Raw genomic sequence first — 20,182 nt, 5'->3', positions numbered from 1 at the left:
CTCGCCGCCGATTCTCCCAGCTGGGAGCGGCCTGGGGCAGCCTCCTGCAGCTGCAGGAAGGCTGCCCCGGCCCCCGCCCCTGGGCGGCGGCGCCGCTTCTTCCCGCCGGGAGCGGCCTGGGGCCGCCTCCTGCAGCTGCAGAGAGGCTGCCCCGGGGGCCCCCGGGCGGCACCACCGCTTCTCCCCGCCGGGAGCGGCCTTGGGCCGCCTCCTGCAGCTGCAGAGAGGCTGCCCCGGGGGCCCCCGGGCGGCATCACCGCTTCTCCCCGCCGGGAGCGGCCTTGGGCCGCCTCCTGCAGCTGCAGAGAGGCTGCCCCGGGGGCCCCCGGGCGGCACCACCGCTTCTCCCCGCCGGGAGCGGCCTTGGGCCGCCTCCTGCAGCTGCAGAGAGGCTGCCCCGGGGCCCCCCGGGCCGCGCAGCCGCTTCCTGCCGCCGGGAGTGGCCTAGGGCAGCCTCCTGCAGCTGCAGGAAGGCTGCCCCGCCCTCCCCCCGGGCCGCACCGCCGCCGCCGGACCCTCGTCGCTGGAGAGCCCTGTAAGGTAAGCCTGCGGGGGGGGAGGGGTTATAAGCCGACCCTCGGCTTATACGCGGGTGCCTAATTTTTCCCCATTTTTGGGGAGAAATTAGGCACCTCGGCTTATACGCGGGTCGGCTTACACATGGGTATATACGGTATATCTTGTTGTTGATGGCCAAAGATGTGCCAGCAGTGGAGCAGGCATGCCAGGTGGACAGGAAGGTAAAGTGCACTTCTGCTCCCCCCACTCCTATCCACATGGATCCTCCTGTCCAAACCACCCCAGGGAATACCAGGCTTGTAAACAATGAGTTGCCTAGGATGATTAAGAACTGCCTCCAGGCAGCTAGCCAAGGAAGCTTTGTCATAATAAATTCTGATTATTATTTTTTTGCCCCGTTTATGTACAGACCAGTAATCTAGTCAAAATGCTTATAGACTTTTTTCCAAGTCTGGTAAAAGCCACCTAGGGAGCCTTCATCTGACCAGCACACATTAAAATGAATGTTGTACAAGCAAATCTTTGGAACTCTCTGGTCAAATGTCATGACTACTCTGTCACAATTCCACCATATTCTGGCACAGCACAGGGTTTGTTACACAAACAGCAGCATACCCACAGATCTACTGGATATCTAATAAGCATCATAACAGAACACCAGCTTTCTCAGGAGACTACCCTTTTAAAGGATACGCCACGCCTCTGATACGCTTAATCTTGCCAGGGTCAGTAAACTGAACAGGCTTCACTGCTTTCTTAACAGGACAAACAAATACCACTTCACCACCTCCTTTGGGTGGCATACCCCTCCTGGTGATCTGAAAATAATAAACCACAGTTTAAGTTATGAAACCTTACACAAACATACAGAGAGTTAGCAGATTTTGACAAGTTAATGCTTGTCAAAAGAGAAGATAAAACATCTAAAATAACAATTTTCTTCATAATTAATTATTGAATAACTGCCTATGATTACAAGTGTGCTTCATGTTGCATAAACTATGCTATACTATTTCTGTCTAGTAGGATCATTATGGCAGGGCATGTCCATGTTAAAACACAGTGGGTTAGATCCAGACTAAATTTTCCATCAGACTAAAATTTCCATCAGGAGAACTTTCCTGCCTCCCCCCTCCCACTTCAGCCCACTGATCTCCCTGTCCTGGGGGACAGGGGACCCTGAGGGTTGACATGCGAGGGGGGGAGTCTGCAGCAAGAAGGGGGATCGGTGGAATTGCCAGGTTACTACCCATATATTCTTATATTTGAGTGTGGACTAGCATGTGTGTTAATCCCCACAACCACCATTCAACACAGATTATATATACTGGTATGGCCACTTGCAGACTACAAAATGCCCGGGGCCCTTACTCATTACTGAGTGCCTGTGCATACATGGGACCGCACACTGACTGGAGTCCTTTCAGCCGCTATTTTAAAAGCTTTTATTCTTCTCCAGTGAAGAACAAAACAGGAGCAGCTAAACAAAAAGTCAGACTTAAAGGCCCCTCCTAAATAGGGGAGGAACAATGAGATGTCTCAACAGATACTGAAGTTTGTGTTTGGGATAATTAAGTTGCAAGTACACAACAGCTCTCCTCGCAGCCAGAAACAATGGGGTGGAGGGGGAGGTTTTTCTCTCTCTCAACACCCAGACATTTGGATCTAGAATAAACTTTCCCCAAGGAACAGAAGAACACAGAGAATAAATTCTCCAACATCTGGTTCTCATCTCTAGCACTCAGGACCCTCCTTCATTCTGGGTCATTCCCTTGACTTTGAACATAGAAATGCATTTTCTAAACAGCTGAATAACAACTATTGCTTGAGTTAGAGAAGCACAGCAGCCCTTTCTTTTATGACACACCTCTTAACTACTGTTTTTCCATTCCAACACCCTGCCACCCTGAACCAAACCCTGTGCCTCTCCAATTCTACCTGCAGAAAGGGTTTAGTTGTTCAATTACTTATTATTAGTGTTCACCACATGCTATGCCATTTCTTTATTTAAAAGATTTTAACCTCGCCTCTCGTGAGTCAATAAGACTTATGAAGTCACAAAACAATGCAATCTTTAAAAAAACACCTAAAAGCAGAACACCCAGCAGCAGCAGACAAACACTGTGATATTGTTGTTTTTAACTTCTCTCTTCCCTTTTTCAACTACCACAGCCTGAATGCAAAAAAATTTTCAAGTCTGCTTCCTCCTAGTGTTATTGAGCATTCCCTTGGTCTTTATAAAAGAGAACAGATTTGTAAGAGCATGTGAATGAGAAGAAGGAGGCATCATGATGTACTTACCTTCAGGATGGATAAAAATCAATAATTTAAAAAAAAAGATTTTTTTAAAATCAGATTTTTAAAAATGTAAATCAGATTTTTTAAAATAAAATGTTTTTTGAGGAAAACTCTATCTAAAGATAGTTTAAATAGTTTTCTGTTCAATACATTATAGTCCAAAGGTTATTCATCATGAAATAAGGATTAGTTTTTAATTATGTAGCATAACACTGTTTATTCGTGCAATGTATACTTTTTTTTGGTAAACGAATTTCATTAAACCACAATGCCATGCTCTTCCAGGGATTTCTTTAAGATTATTTTGGGCAATTTTTGTCTAGAAGATATTATCACAGATGCTTGATTTTGCAGTTCTCAAAACTGTGAATTTGTTCCTGCAGGGATACTATGAAGAATATGTTAAAAATGTTATAAAATAAACATACAGAGTTGAGAAAAAGACCTTAATCCCACTGTTCCTTTGCAAATCTATGTACACAAAACCAGCCCCTTACCTCTTAAGTGCTAAGTTTCAAGAAATTCAATGAATAGAAGATTGTTTGGAGTGGAATAGATCTGCACAAGGAGCTAAGTGTGAGGAGCGAGGGGCAAACCATGAAAATGAAAGTGAAACTTTTTGAACAGAATACTCCACAAATCTTGGGATATTTGTGTGTACAGTAAGCTCTCCAGGTTCCCCCTCTCCTCCGGTGGGAGATTTTGGGGGTCGGGGATCGCACACGCGCAGCCGTGAACAATGCGATCCCATCACTTCTGGTTTACTTCCAGAAGCACCGCAGCACAACGGGACGATTTACCACTCAAACCCCCTTTTGAGTGGTAAATCGTCCTATCATGTTGCAGCTTTCTGGAAGTAAAGTGGAAGTGACAGGATCGCGTTGCTCACAGCTGCACACGACCCTTGCCGTCAGCCAGCAGATTGCCTGCTATTCCAAGTCACCTGGGAACACTAGGGTATAGCCTGAGGTGTATCATATTAATCTCCCTGGAGGAGAGAATCTATAATGGTAGCAATTCATAAAAAAGAACCAATTTGGGAATATTTTAATAAAATTCCTCTACCGATGAGTAAGGCAGGTATGCTTGCAAAATGCAAACAATGCAGCAAAGAAATGCAAGGCCTAGTAGCCCGAATGAAACTGGAGATAGATAATATAATTATGAAAGTATTTTAAGGTGAACTATGTACAGTATTTCTAGTGGTATAACCAAATCAGTAATTTTTTATATAACTGTAAAACTAATCTGAAAAGCTATTATTCCAGAATAAAACCTTCAACTGGTTGTAAATATTAAGATAATACCAGCAAGAATGAGTCTTTATGTAGAAAATCATGATTTAAATCAAGTCTTGCTGACCAGTGATTTAAATTGATTTGGTTTAAATCAAATCCACCCTGCTTACCTTCAATTCTAACTCTTCGCCATCAATTCCAAATCTTTTCAATAAGGGCAGTGCAGTTGCCTTAAGAACATCTACCTGAAAGACAGTTAACAAGAGAGCCTCTTCACCAAAAGATGACAAACAATATTTGCATACCAATAAATTAAAAGCTCATTTTCATTTATATTTTGTCTTACAGTTAAATGAAACAAACATTCATAAAGTAATAACAGCAAGGTGCATCAATAAATGCTGATGACATTAATTATTTACTGATTATATAAAGTAAAAGAGGGGGAAAACAAGAGAAGGAAGACAAAAATGGAATGTGTATGAACTGACCAGCTAACACAAGATTCCCTCTGTTATTCATCTACAGAATGTATGTGTAAAGATGTTATAGTTGCACCTGTGCATGCACAAGCAAACTAGTTTTGGATAATATTTCACAAATGTCTTACTAAGACGACAACTAACATGGTGTAGTAGTTTGAGTATCAGGCTAGGGCCTGGGATGACTGGGTTCGAATCCCTGTTCTGCCATGGAAACTTGCCGAGTGACCCTGGACCAGTCACAGTCTCTCAGGCTAACTCACCTGACAAGTTAGTTGTGGTAAGAATAAGGTGGAGGAGGGGATAACAACATGAAAAGTCACTCTGGGTCCCAATCAGAATGAAAAGCAGGATATCATTTTTTTAAAAAATAAGCATGATCTTCCAAACCAAATTTTGGAGGATTGGGCTTGTACACTCGCTCCTCTCCTGTGTAGCTTCCTTTCCAACTTTGTGTTTATTGCTGCGATGGCCAAAATGGTAAATTATAGTTAGGGCTTATTTTGCAGATCAGATTTGGAAACCAGTTTGCACGCATCTCTCAGCCAGCAGGAACACAAGCTCTTGGTTTGTAGGCAGTTTCCAACTCTGGTCTGCCAGTGTTAGACTTTGGCAATTCAGGCATAATGGCAAACTCTGATTTGTTATTTTATAAATTTATTGAAAAAGAAGCTGCATACAACAAAGAAGAACAATTTCTAGTTTTCCAATTAGGAATACTGTCTGAACTGAGATGATACTGAAGTTTATTTTTCCAGATATTTTCTACTTATCTGGTCCTGATTACATTCTCCCACAAAAATGTAATATAATGAACCCAAGACATTGATCCATTTTGAGACTTATTTATATTTCTCATCAACTGTACAAAAATGACTACCGACACTGGTAATGTTGCTGCAGCATACTTATAGCTAGGGCAGAGTTCACTGAAATAATAAGAGTAACAACAAATAACAACAAAATTCTATGCCCATGCAATTCAAATTCTGTGCTAAAAATGCTGAATTCTGTGCCCTATACAGATTACAAACATTCTCTTATTTGGCATATTTTGTTTTGGTTTTTCTAGACATGGAATAGGCACAAGCAATGAAGTCCTAAACCCCAACTATTAGAAGTTCAGCTGTCTAGGTGGCTTCTGAGATCTCCGCATTATCCATGCCTTTGGAGTCATAGGAGCAGAAATGTGCTTTTTTAATTAAAGCTTTGGAACTTAGAAAATATATATGTTGCTTCTCCTGAGGCCTGCTTAAAGTGGCTCACAATGTAAAATACAATAAAATCATAAAAACAACAGCAGAAAAACATTAATAACAAATAGCCATAATCGCAAGCCACCAAAAACAAGCCAGGGCATAAAACAACCTATAAGTGATATTAATAAAACAGTCCTGAGACACAAACTGTCCATACAGCAACTTAAAATGATTAAAATGCTTAATTAAAAGTCTGGGTAAAAAAGAAAGAAAGAAATGATTTAGCTTGGCATCTAAATGAAAGTAATATAGGTACCAGGCAAGCCTCACAGGGGAAGGCAACTGAAAGGTGAGGTGCCGCTAGGGTTGCCAACCTCCAGGTAGGATGGAGATCTCTAGGCAACATTATAGCCCACTGAAGTATCTTCCCAAACCCCTCCTTTCTCAGGCTCCACCCCCAAAATTTCCATGTATTTCCCAATCCGGAGCTGGCACCTCTAGGTGCCACCACTGAAAAAGCCCTGTCTCTGGACACCACTTGTTCACCTCTACAGGGTTGGGGAAAGCCGGACTTGAAAATAGGATGTTAACTGGTAGGGTGGGTAGTACAGGAGGAGGTGGTCTTCATTAGAATCTACTAAAGCTTAGATTCTCAGGAAGCTGATTCTGTCTCTTCTAGCATGTTCTGTACTTGTTTTCCTTTTTCAGAGAATCACAGCACACATCAAGTGCTCCGTACTCTATAGTACAAGCTCAAGATCCTCTGAAGAACACAGCTCATGAATAACCAATTCAAAAATTGTGCAGTTCTGAGACAACTGCTTACAATCACACACATACACCCTTAGCTTTGTTATTTACAAAAAAATGTTCTTTCAATTGAAGCGGGTATAACCCCCCCCCCCAACTGAGCCACATCCCTTACCTTATCCCTGTCTAACACAGTCTTAACCTACTGGCCAAGAGCAACGTTGGCTCCAGCAAAATGGCAGCTTTTAACAAACAGAAGAGAAAAGTCAGTAGGGAAACACACCAGTTTTTAAACGTTTTTTAAAAGGGTTTACAAGCAATGCAGAAGTAAAACAGAGGGCTTATTTTGAATTGCTATCCAGTGGAGGGCTTGTTTTTATTCTGGCATGCAGCTGACAGGCGTTTCAGCTGCAATTCCCAGAATTTGTGGTTTAGAATATTAGTGCCTCAAACGAAGCCATCTCAGTCTTTTTTGTTTTGTTTGTTTAAAAATCAATGTCAGTTTCCAGCAGGTCAGGACAATCCATTTACTTGCTAGAAATGTTAACAAGCTCTTAGGCACAGCTGCCACCCTCTTTGACAAGGAGAGCTTGTGTTACTTCGACAAAACACACACCAAACCAGCACTTTAATTTGGCAGTACTGCTGGGCCAAAACTAAACAGATCTAGACAGGGGTGGGGAGCTTCTCTTCAGGCTATACCTTTTTTCATTTCATTTTGTCAATCATAAACTCCCCAGGAAGATCCTCTTCTCCATAGGTTTTAAAGAAGGCTGGGAACGCATTTGAGATGGTGTTTCTCATCAATTCTGTATATGCTGTTTTAGCAACATTTTGCTAACAAGCCTGAAGTAAAAGCTTATTTATGTAAAGAACTTCTTGGGCTCACACACAACACTGTAGCTAAACGCTGCTGATGTGGGGGGGGGGGGGTAACATCTAAGAGCAACTTTCTTAAACCTGCCTGAATATTCCACGTCCACATGGCAGACTTCGTAGTGTGTGTGTGTGTGTGTACACACACTATCTGCATGCATAATTCATCTAGATGACTAGGAGAGGGGGGCGCTTAGCTGGTCTCCATCCATGTTCATAAACTGAGCAAGAGGAAAAGGATGGAACTGAAATGATCTAGAGCAGAAATACATTTGTTTCTGCTTAGTTCTCTCCCTTCATTCCACTTTTCTTTGTGTCTTTTTTTTTTAAAGTCCTGGCAGGTCAACAGCGAAGACAAAGGAGCTCAACCAAAAAAACTGAAATATAAGAGGGGAGGAAACACAGACTAAATTCTGATGGCCCAAGGGCTGGAATTTATCTTAAATGCTGGAAACGCTTTAGATGCTGGCAGACCTTGGGTTGCATTTTCTGACCATCCTGTTTAGTAAAGGTATAAGTTATAAATCACAATAGCTAACCTCTTCTCAACAATCAAGACCCAAATCCTTATGCTACACAAAAAGAATCTTGATGGAGTATTTGGGATGGGAATTGTGCTTATATTTGCGAAGATCAGAATAGTATCACAAATAGCTTGGATCCAGCCTATTTCCATAATGATGTAGGATCTGCAAGCCTAATTTTCCCCCAGTTTCTTTATAGGTGTTCTCAAGTTGGCCTTTGTATGGGACTGCAGGTGCTATCACAGAATATGATATCCTGCCCCCATGATATTCTTAACTGCAGACCCTTCTCCACACAAGTAAACAGGATTAGTACAACGCTATTGACTTTACAGACAAATAAGAAGGATCTGCAATTATGGAAACCAACCAGGGAAGGTGGGGAATTCCATGTTGTTTCCAGGACCCAATGCAAATGAGACTCCCATTAGCAGCTCAGCTGCCCTTGACCTCCTGGTCCTCCTTGATTTTGCTGCAGCCATCCCCCTCTTGCTGCCCCCACCTAGCTCCTCCCCACCCCACTCCTCCCCTTCTTGCCCTGCACCCGTCTTCACCTTCCCCCTTTTTGTTGCATTTTTGGCACTTTACCCTGGGACAGGAAGAGTTGAGGGAAAGGACACGTTGGTTGTTGAAGCTTTGCTACTTACCGAAGGATCTACTTGATCATTTGTTATACCTCTGAAAACAATTCTTAAAGAGTGTTTCATGAATGGTGCCAAGCAGAGAAGACTTTCCAAGTAATAACCAATACTTCGATTGGGACTACAGTCATGTTCTAGTGACCCTCCACAGAGCAGGCCAGGCTGGTAATATAAAGTAGTGCCTTTTAAGGAGAAAAAGGGAAATTACCAGCATTAGTTCTTGGTCAAGCCAGATGCATAAAAGGTCAAGGCTTGCCCAGCACTGGATTGTCCATGATGTACTGAGGATTCCTACATGAGAACATACAGCAGTTCTCTGTGCCCCTTCAAAGTCAATGAAGCTGTTAACACTGCCGGTTCAGAACAGGGTTGGTTGCAGGTATTTTTTTTGTCAACTTAGACAAGGTCATATTTTAACTGCCCATCAACATTGCCACATCTTGGGCAATGAAAAGCAAATTGGAGGCAGTAGAATAGAGTTACCTTTCTAAGCTCACTGAAATGAAGGGGCTTAAAAGGGTGTAAGGATTGCCCTGCAAAACACACTTTTCAAGCAGTCTGGAAGGAAGGGGAAATAAGGAGCACACAGCCTAGCAAATTACCATCCAATTGTCAGCAGTTAGGACACTAAGACTCGATGAAAGCTGCTAGGAACCACTGCAAGGGTCTAATGAAAATTGGGGTTTGGAATCCACTCTACAGAGTTGCTATGAATGCGCAGCTTTCTATCTCCAATTTAACCATACCTGATTGTTGTGTGGGAGTCACCTTGGAGATCCTTCTGGATTGAAAAGTGAGGTATAATTCAAAGCAAATTCAATACATCTTTGTCACCTAGTTTTGTGGCATCATATTAAATATTCACTCAGACCCGTTTCCCCTACAAGTACTTTAGTTCAACAATAAATTAAGATGCTCTGCAACAGAACTGTATAACAATAACTAGCACAATCTGCAGCAGGGATTGGCTTGGAGGAGTTAGGGCAGGGTTGAGTTGCCATATGTTCATTGGCCTTGCACCAGCAGCTTGAGACAGAGATCTCATTTGTCTGCCACTTATCTTCATGGCAAGAGAAGTACAGTCTGATAGGGTGTCCGGCTGCTGGAGTAGAAGCAATGTCAGTTATTTAAAAACAAACAAGAAGCAACCCTAAGCCTGAGGAAGAGTTCTGTGTCGGTCCTAAGAAAAGTGTTGTTCGCTTCATTTGATTTTCATTCTAATTAACTAACACAGCTACCTACTTTGGGTCTGATAACTAAAAATCTACCCTGAAGCCAAATGTAATGCTTAAATACTGCCATTCCTTTTATAATGGCATATTGACTTTGTACCATGCATTTAAAACTAGAATACTTTAAGAAAGGTGAACTGTACACAATTAAAAGTGTTCCTTACATTAAAAAATGCAATTTGAATAAAAATCATCACCAAAGACATAGTAAAAGCTTGCATCAAGAAAACCTCCAATGTTCCTTACTTTTTTTTTTTTTGCTATCAAGTTGGAGATGACTTATGCTGACTCCGTATGTTTTCAAGGCAAGAGACGTTAGAGGTGGTTTGCCATTGCCTGCCTCTGTGTAGAAACCCTGAACTTCCTTGGTGGTCTCCCTTCCAAATACTGACCAGGGCCACCCCTGCTTAGCTTTTGAGATCTAACTAGCCTGGGCCATTCAAAGTTTGTTTAACCATTTACATGGACTGCTTTTTGAAATTCCTAATTTAGGTCATAGTGAGTTTGCTGAAGGTCAGGCACTTGAGAGAACAGTCCTAATCCTAAACACAGACACCTTTCTGTGAGCTAGCATTTCACGTTAGGATCTGGAAGACCCAGGTTCAAATCCTCACTCTACCATGGAACTTTGCTGGGTAACCTTGGGCCAGTCACATGCTCTCAGCCTCACAGACGATAAAACGTGACGATAAAATGGAAGGGAGAAACTTCTAAGTCACTTTGGGTCCCCACTGGAGAGAAAGCTCAGGTATAAATGAAGTAAATAAAATCAAGTCTAAACCCACTGACATCAATGGATTTAGAACAGTGACATTCTGTTTAGGATTGTTTAGGCCCTAAGGCAGGGGTGGGGAACGTCAGGCCCGGGGGCCGTATAAGGCCTGTGAAATTATTTGGTCTGGCCCTTTGTGGGTCCTGGCAGATCTCTAGCTCAGAAGGATCTAAGACTGGTGCTCCGCCCCCTCCTGCAGACAATAATAGCCTCTATTCAAGGTGGATGTGAGTTTGTTTTGCCAAGAAAAGGAACCTTTCCCCCCCTTGCAGAAGAGTCATTAGCTATGGAGCTGCTGGGACGGCCCAAGAAACTGTGTTATCCCTTTCCCACCCGGGCCATGGAGAAACGTATTCCCTTTGTACTACAAGAGGGCTGGGGGAGGAAGTGGCGACAATGGAGAGGTTAAAGGGGGCAGGGCCAGAATGCGCAGGTTCTTAGCCAATGTGTCCTCATTTTATCCCTGCAGGCAGAGGTAGCAGGAGCCGGCTGTAGAATCCAGCCCTGACGATGTGGAGCAGGAGCAACTCCGGCGTGCCGCTGGACAGCTACACCCGGCTGGTGCAACAGACCATCCTGTGCTACCAGGTGGGTGAGTGCGCCACTAGTTGGATGCCTGCCTGCTTGCCCGTGCCGGGGGGAGGGGTCATCTGGGGCAGCTGCCTGCTTGGGGCTTGGTTGGCTAATTTTTAAGTTGATAATTTTGTATGGCCCGCGAAAAATGTTATAAATGTCCAAATGGCCCTTGCTGGAAAAAAGGTTCCCCACCCATGCCCTAAGGCAAAAGGCAGACAGACTGACTGGTTGGAGAGGGTCAGCTCTTGTCAGGATACAGAGCTAACCACTCAACCTTAAATTAAGCAAGTGCCACTGATATGAGGTTTACTTCCTAATAAACATAGTGAGATCAAATTAAATGTTCCTTTCTACACAAGCCCATGCCAGCCTTCTCACACACATGAATAAAACAAACTTGGAGGGAAAAAAAACCCTCACCCCATCAAAGCCAGGCAGATCTCAAAATTCAGGTTTATTTTAAAAGGCAGTTACTGCACTTGTTGGAAAGTGAATTCAAACAGCAAAACTTGGCTCCTAAAAACAGTTTGCTTCATTAATGGTCATAAACGACAGAAAAGGAATCCTCAAGCAGAAAGTAGATTATAACAACTTTGAAAGGCTGTCCAGTTGTTGTTATCCTGGCAACACCTGGGGGTCTTCACATTTCTAGTGGCAGTTCATGTTGACAGACATTCACTACCAACCAGTCTGTGATATCAGACATCAACTTGATCTTTATTGCAGAAATTCACTTCGTCCACCCATTATTAGGGCTGCTTAATACAGTTTTAAAACACTGCAATAGAAGTTACAGTTTGGTGTTCCTGCACCTGGGCGCTTTCTGCTGGGGATTATTTTCAGTAGCAAAAGATATTCTAGAAACCCAAAACATACATCAAGAACCATGTTCACTTGTATGTCAGCATCCCGTGTTCTCAACATTCTAACAAATTTATACATGAATAGCAACTAAACCGACTGCATGACGTAAAATTCCAACTTCCAATTGAACAACTTCCATAAATGATCAGAAATGGTGGGGGGAGGGGTTACTTGTTACAACACAATTCTTACTTTCTAGATCACCTTCAAGCACACTGGGGTGAGTCAAAACACACAGGCGTGTATCTTATTCAGCTCAGTAAAGTTTGAAGCCTTCTTCCAATTTAAATGGTTCTTCCACTAGCTGCATAAGCTACAATAATAGTTTACACTTTACTGAGTTTGGAATGGGCATCTGGTAAAAACAATATGCCATAGTTTCTACCAAACGCTAAACAAAGAAGAACTATATAAATCAACATGAAATAATTGTGGATGCTGTTTAGCCCCATCAAAACCACCACCAGTTTATTTAATTTACTTCAACAGGTGGAGGACAGTATCTTCATTTCTAACAAAAGACAGTACTAAAATTCATAACTAGCCGGTTCAGTACACAAAACGGTCGAGCTCTTAATATTTAATTGAATGCCCTTTCCTGAAAAAAATCTTCTCTGGTTCAGAATGTTGCTTTATCAGTGCATGCACAGAATTCTTTAATATTACCCCATTAATTTCAGTGGAACAATATAATTTGTCAACCTGACTATTTTTAACTTATGAATTTCTCCACTATTTGGATAAATTAATTATCTTGATGGTTTCTGGTGATTGTTCGAGGTGATTGTCATCTCCTACCCAAATCTAAAACTCTCTCGAGCTCTTCATTATGTTTGGGAGGGGATTGATCTTCTGGGCAGCTACTACCATGGCTTGTGCAACAGAATGGGTACATGGCAAACAAAACTAAATTACAGTTTGCAGGGTGCCGTACGTCATCAGCACACAAGTGCCAACATTAGAAGCTAAGAAAGAAAAAAAAGTGAGCTTTTCTGAATGTTCTCTGGGGACACTTGTAAATATCTGATTTTGAATCCCAGCCAAAGCCACTTGGCCTTTCATTCTATCTGTTCTTCTTTTGTGTACACTAACTACATCTTTGCCCTGACCAGGCCTCAGCCCAGACTCACCAGATCTCAAAAGTTAAGGAAGGTGGGCCCTAATTAGTATTTGGACAGGAGACCACCAAGGAAGTCCAGGGTCACTAAGCAGAGGCAAGCAATGGCAAACCACCTCTGAACGTCTCTTGCCTTGAAAACCCTACAGAGCCACCATAGGTTGGCTGCAACTTGACAGCACGTTCCACCACCAATTACGCTTTTCCCCTAGCGTGTTGGTATTATCTTCCAATTACTGAGAAAGTGACTGTGAGATTATATACAAATCAAAGAAATATTGATACTACTTGTCACATCTGAATAATTTCAGCCAACGGATCTTTACTATATTACAGATGAAGTACTACATAAAAATAAGTAGAGATTTTATAACATATAGAACAATAAAGACATATGTAATTACCAGTTTGGTTTATTTCAATCCTAGAGCCATTGGTTATTTTGTCAATCAGCCTTATAAAGTTCGCTTCGAAATCTGTCAAAGAAACATCAAGCGTATTAGATTCTTAACATTCCAAGAATCATGGCAACCTTTATAAAACCAAACACATATACCATGCTGAGAGAGCTCTAAGAGAGCTGTGACTAGCCAAAGGTCACCCAGCTGGCTTCATGTGTAGGAGTGGGGGAACAAATCCAGTTCACCAGATTAGCCTCCGACGCTCATGTGGAAGAGTGGGGAATCAAACCCGGTTCTCCAGATCAGAATCCACAGCTCCAAACCACCGCTTTTAACCACTACACCACGCTGGCTCCTTTCGATCCAACAATGTCTCCAACATCTCTTGAATTTTGAGGGATTACAGACCATCAGATGCTCAGTGAAACTTCCAGCCCAATATGCTGCCTTTGACTGGGTTCAGATCTGCATGTTTTACCAAAAAGAAAAAAGAGGCTATCTTGAATGGCTGAAGCCCACTGAATTTTCAGGCAACTATGAATAATAGGTTGAATCAACATGTCCTTCAGCTAATGAAAGCAGTAGCAGAAGAAGAAGAGTTGATTTTTATATGCTGACTTTCTCTACCACTTAAGGGAGTCTCAAACCGGCTTACAATCACCTTCCCTTCCCCTCCCCACAATAGACACCCTGTGATGTGGGTGTGGCTGAGAGAGTGTGACGGACCCAAGGTTACCCAGCTGGCTTCGTATGTAAGAGTGGGGAAACAAATCCAGTTCACGAGATTAGCCTCCACCGCTCATGTGAAGGAGTGGGGAATCAAACCCGGTTCTCCAGATCAGAGTCCACCGCTCCAAACCACTGCTCATGAGGAAGATATTTCCATCACCAGGTTCATAATTTGGTATATGCAGAAGATAGTAAGACTCCACCAAATAACCATGATCAATGATGCTGAACACCTCAAAGGTATGAGTGCTGATGAGCTGCCAAAAAGAGAGAGAGAGAGTGTATAATTGTTGAACTGGAATTTCTGCATACATTATGGAACAAAAGCATCCCACTTCTTCAGCCCTAGCCTTCACCTCCATCTGTCTCATTCACCAAGTCCTTGTGACTCTCTCTGTCCAAGCTGCCCCCCATATATACCAAGGCTTGCTATTGCAAAAATAAAACATCCCAGGTTTTCTTAGGCATCAGTTAGAAGAGACATAGCAGAAAAGAAGAATGTTTGCTGAACAGATTAACCAGTGTGTAGTGAGAGTCAGTGGGGTTACAGTGATGGATTAGGATCAGAGAGACTCAGGGTTAAATCCCTACTCTGCTATGGAAGCTTGGTGTGTGACTTTGGGCCAGTCACATACCCTCAGCCTAAACTACCACACATGGCTGAAGTGAGGATGGAGGAGAGAACGATGTAAGCCACTTTGGGTCCCCATTGGAGAGAAAGGTCAGATAGAAATGAAGTAATTAAATAAATATGTGTCTCAGGGTTCTTTCTTAATACTTGTATGCAGAATACCCAATGCAAATAAGGGCAATACTTTCAGCCAGTATTTACTATGTTCTATTAGCATATTTTTGGATACATTTAATCACACTTCGCTTTGTAGGTTGACCAGAGGCAAAGAAGGATATGTGCCCTATAGCTATTTAAAATATTTATACCCTTGGTCTATTACTATGTAACATTGCTTTGAAGAGCAGTAAAAGTGCATACCCACACTGCAATTCCAGACAGAGATACACCCTTCCATGCCCATTGATTTAAATGGACTTTGAAGAGTGTAAGTCAGGTTCAGTCTACATTACCAGTCCTGATCTCTGTTCTTCTAATGTCTATAATGTCTTGCTGCCCCATCCAGAACGCCTCAGTATTGTACTTTGCCGGGCCATTCTACAACTCTGGGGCCACCACCAAAAAAGCTGCTAATAAAAGAGGAAAGATTTCACATATATATAGCACGGGACTCTTCAGCATGTGTAGAATCCAATATGGAGCAGATTTCTTCCAGCTAAACTAGCAATTATGTGGGAGGTCAGAAGGTGTTGATCCAGCATGTAACTTTGCAAATCAGCTGCTGGACTACCAATCAATGAAAGAGAAGCAGTCCATGTGCAGTATGCTTTACATGAAAGGAATGAAGAATAAGGTATTAGTAGAAGCAACCTAATAACTCTTTCCTGACCCCTCTCCCAGGGAGGAGGGCTGTACACAGGAATCAGAATGAAGGACTGGTACTGAGATCAGAGATTGGACATGAAACAATAAATCCTTTCGGTAACTCAAACTCCCCATTGTATATGTTCCTAAATCCTTAGAGACCACTGAAGTCTGTAAAGGTTTTTCTGAAATTCAAAAATTCAAAGGGGCTGTGGCTCAGGAGTCAAGCACATGATTTAGACACAAAAGGTCCCAGTTTCAATTCCTACATTGTTAGAAAAGACTTTTCTCTGCTCATGACCCTGGAGAGCTGCCACCAGTCATAGAAGATAGTACTGAGGTAGATGGACCAATGGAGTGATTCTGTGTAAAGCACTTCATATACATTCACAGGTAAGTTACCAGTCCAAAACCAGTATTAGTTAACCAGTAGCATTGCCAATTAATATATACTTATGAAGCTGATATCACAGCTTTTCTCCAAGTTCAGTTACAGCCTTCTAAGTCAACTGAAGACCACGGGCTTAGAAGGGCGTAACTCTGCTTAGGATCGCACTCCCAAGCGGAGACAGGCAAGACCTTGTCTCTGAGGTAGGTAGAAATGTTACCAGTGTAGCTTCTATGGTCCTGGTGCTGTAATGCCTGGAGAAGATACTTCTTTGCCACGGAACTCTTAAGGCCAGCTACTGGCAACCCTACCCTCTAGGTCAGGGGTGGGGAACGTCAGGCCCGGGGGCCGTATAAGGCCCGTGAAATCATTTGGTCTGCCCCTTCATGGGTCCTGGCAGATCTCTACCTCAGAAGGATCTAAGACTGGCGATCTGCCCCCTCCGGCGGACAGGAATAGCCTCTAATCAAGGCAGATGTGAGTTTGTTTTGCCGAGAAAAGGAACCTTCCTTTCCCCTTGCAGAAGAGTCATTAACTATGGAGCTGCTAGAACCACCCAATAAACTGTGTTAACCCTTTCCCACCTGGGCCATGGAGAAACGTATTCCCTCTGTACTACAAGAAAGCTGGGGGCGGAAGTGGCGACAATGGAGAAGTTAAAGGGGGCACGGGCAGAATGCGCGGGGGTGAGTTCTTAGCCAGTGTGTCCTCATTTCATCCCTGCAGGCGGAGGTAGCAGGAGCTGGCTGTAGAATCCGGCCCCAACCATGCGGAGCAGGAGCAACTCCGGCATGCGGCTGGATGGCTATGCCCGGCTGGTGCAACAGACCATCCTGTACCACCAGGTGGACGAGTGCACCACTGGTTGGATGCCTGCCTACTTGCCCGTGCAGGGTGGGGGGTCATCTGGGCAGCTGCCTGCTTGGGGCTTGATCGGTACCCTCCCTCCCTTCTGGTTGTTTCCCCTCTTAGTCCTGCAAAAGACGCATAGGGCGGGAAAGTGCTGGATCGGGGCGATACTGGACTGGGCTCCTTCGCCTACAAGCCCCGAGTGGCTTGTCATTCACTCTGTCTTGTGTTTGCTGCCCTGCCTGAATCTCTTGGGCCCAGGTGGGGACGGCAGAGCTCAAGAGTGAGTTGCTCTACTTGGCAAACACTCGGAGCCATCTCCGGTCGTGCCTCTTGGCTAAATGTTTGACCAAATACAGCAGGCTAATTTTTAAGTTGATAATTTCGTATGGCCCGTGAATGATGTTATAAATAACCAAATGGCCCTTGGCAGAAAAAAGGTTCCCCACCCCTGCTCTAGGTCATGACAAAGCATTCTGCATTGGTGAGCAGGACTGCAGCTCAGCCAACTAAGTGCATGTGGAATCAGCTTATAATTCTGGCCCAAGGAGGAAACATGTCAGACAGTTGGAAAGAAGCTCAGTGAAAAAATACTCTTCAGCAAATACTGTAATATAAGAAGATGCTTATGTAGTTAATATCCTGAAGAACACCTTAGAACAAGGCTTATAAAGCCTCAGGGTCAAGGTGCTGAGCATTACATTAAACAAAACAAATTGGGGAGCAACTGTAATATGTTATTAGGGTTGCAATACCATAGCTGGGAGCAAGTGCCACTGATTTAAGTGGCTCTAACTTCCAAGTAAACACATGAAGGATTGGGCTGTAAACCATGAAAAATCAACACTGCATTTGCTGTGGAAAAGCCCCATTAAATTCTATGTTGTAACTCTATACAGGGCAACACCCTGATATGAAACATTATGGGGGGCTCAGTTACTTTTAAAAATAACTTTTATATCCCTTCTGAAGAAGTGAGCTGTGGCTCACGAAAGCTCCTACCCTGCCAGAAAATATTCTTGTTAGTCTTTAAGGTGCTACTGGACTCTGGCCCTTTTCTACTACTGCAGACAGACTAACACGGTTACCCACTGAGGATTTTACATCCCTTGTCTGTTTTGTTCACTTTTTGCATCCTCCCTTAAGTAACGAATCCATTCCTCCGACTCAGAAAAGGCTTATCTAAAACGCATCCGCTGACAGGGTTGCCTACCCAACTACGGCCTGCTGATACAGCGACCGACCAGAAAAATACCGGCAAAGCCACCTTTTAAAAAACAGGAAATAAGAGCCAGTTGGTATCCAATCAGACCGACGGGTAAACAGGCATTGTGCAGCGGCAAGGAAACGCTGAGATCCCATCCCACGGATTGCTACCTCGCCGAAAGAAGGTGCTTCCTGCGTGACCCAAGGGGAAGGCTGCGTAGCAACGCTCTCGCCCCGCCTAACACAAACAAGCATCCAAGCCCGATCTACCGAGTCGCCCAAATGCTCGGTCCTCTCGACGTCAATTCCAGGCTGGCTGCTGCTCCGTGGGGACCCGTCCCACCCGCCTCCCTCCCTCCCTCCCTTTCAATAGTCGAAAAGGGCCAGAGTCCAGTAGCACCTTAAAGACTAACAAGAATATTTTCTGGCAGGGTAGGAGCTTTCGTGAGCCGCAGCTCCTACCCTACCAGAAAATATTTTTGTTAGTCTTTAAGGTGCTACTGGACTCTGGCCCTTTTTGACCACTGCAGACAGACGGACACGGCTACTTACGGTGAATTATCCCTTTCAATAGGCAAGCCTCCGACAGCCAGTCTCCACCGCCACTCCCCCCCTCCCAGGACGTGCCCCCCAGCCCAAAGCTTGCCAACCTCTGAGGCCGGGGTTGTCCTCCTTGGCCCGGATCTTGCGGATCTTCACTGGCCGCCCGCTCAGCGTGGAAAGCACCAGCCTTTGCCGCAAAAAGTTGCACCCGACGTAGCTGAGGGAGTGAGCCGGGCTCGCCATGCTGGGGGGGTGGGGTGGGGGAGCTGCGGCGGAGGTGGCCACGAGCACCGCCTGGTTGTTATGATCGCAGCGCCGTGGCCCCGCAGCGCCCAGCGCGCGTCCACGTGGTTTGGAACCGGAAGATGGAACCCCGAGACATCGGCGGGGTCAAAGGGGAGAGGGGCGGGGCTTGAGAGAGAGAGCGGCCGCTTGCCCCAGCGCGCGGGGCTGGACGCGGACGATCTTAACAGGGACGCGAAATGATCTCCACGGGAGGTGCCGGCAGGGCTCAGGGGCAGAGCATCTGGGGGACGGTCCCGGGTTCAGTCCTGACGCCGTCGGCTCAAAGGAGCCCTCGAGCCCTCCGCACGTTGCAGGGAATGCCCGTGTCTTCATCTGTTTGTAAGAGAGCACCAACACGCCACCGCTTCGCAAAGGAAACAGGGCACCAGTACTTGGATAAACGTGGGGGATTCAGTCACACGTCCAAGCTGTGCGTGTGTTGAGCTATGGCATGGGAATTACTCTGCGCTCATATATATAAAAAAAAAAGTCTACCACTGCAAAGAGAAACTGCTGAATTACAGTTGATATTCGAACTAAAGACAATGCATTTAGCTGGGCTGAATAAAGACCTTGCATTCATGGCTCATGACCAATGCTGATTTCCCCACACCCATCTCTCCCCTGGACATCACAGACTCTTCTGCAGACCACCCCTAATCCCATCATGCCTGCTATTCACATTGACATACTGTTAACATTGACATACTACTGCTTGTCTGGATTCACCCTCCTCGACTTAAAGACAGATGGATTCACATTCTAAGCTGTATCTGAAGAAGTGAGCTGTGACTCACGAAAGCTCATCCCCTGCCAGAAAATATTTTTGTTAGTCTCTAAGGTGCTACTGGACTCTCGCCCTTTTCTACTACTGCAAAGATTGTATGTGCGTTCACTGTAACTTGTAAATGGAGCTGTAGTAGATGATAAAAAAAGGCTTCTGGGAAGCCGCCACCAGTCAGGGTAGACAAAATGGATCTTGATAGACCTAATAGTCTGACTCAGTTTAAGACAACATACTTCAGCACATGAAGTTAATGATAGTCGTTTTCAGGGATGGAATGTGATAAAGCAACTGCTTTGCATTCAGGTGGTCCCAGCTTCAATCCCTGGCAATTAAAAGGAGCAAGTGATGTGAAATATCTCTACCTGAGACCATGGAGAACTGCTGCCAGTCAGAGTAGACACTACTGACCCTCATAGACCACTGACTCAGTAGCCCTGTATACAAGTTACAGTGAACACAAGCATCCTGCAT

At 44.3% G+C, this 20,182-nt stretch overlaps 1 protein-coding gene across 1 annotated transcript in view; it reads right to left on the bottom strand.

Moving 5' to 3' along the window:
- LOC130492918 (RNA 3'-terminal phosphate cyclase-like protein) overlaps window positions 1–18,882 on the bottom strand; it is a 40,240-nt gene extending 21,358 nt beyond the window's left edge. The window contains exons 1-5 of the mRNA XM_056866691.1: window positions 18,747–18,882; window positions 13,493–13,564; window positions 8,534–8,709; window positions 4,226–4,300; window positions 1,213–1,337 (exon numbers count right to left, since the gene is read on the bottom strand). Of these exons, the coding sequence (XP_056722669.1) occupies window positions 1,213–1,337; window positions 4,226–4,300; window positions 8,534–8,709; window positions 13,493–13,564; window positions 18,747–18,882 (584 nt within the window). The remainder of the gene's footprint in view (window positions 1–1,212; window positions 1,338–4,225; window positions 4,301–8,533; window positions 8,710–13,492; window positions 13,565–18,746) is intronic.
- Window positions 18,883–20,182: the final 1,300 nt, after the last annotated feature.

This window comes from Euleptes europaea, unplaced genomic scaffold, assembly GCF_029931775.1.
Source record: "Euleptes europaea isolate rEulEur1 unplaced genomic scaffold, rEulEur1.hap1 H_2, whole genome shotgun sequence".
NCBI lineage: Eukaryota > Metazoa > Chordata > Lepidosauria > Squamata > Sphaerodactylidae > Euleptes > Euleptes europaea.
This window is presented reverse-complemented; position numbering and strand designations above follow the sequence as displayed.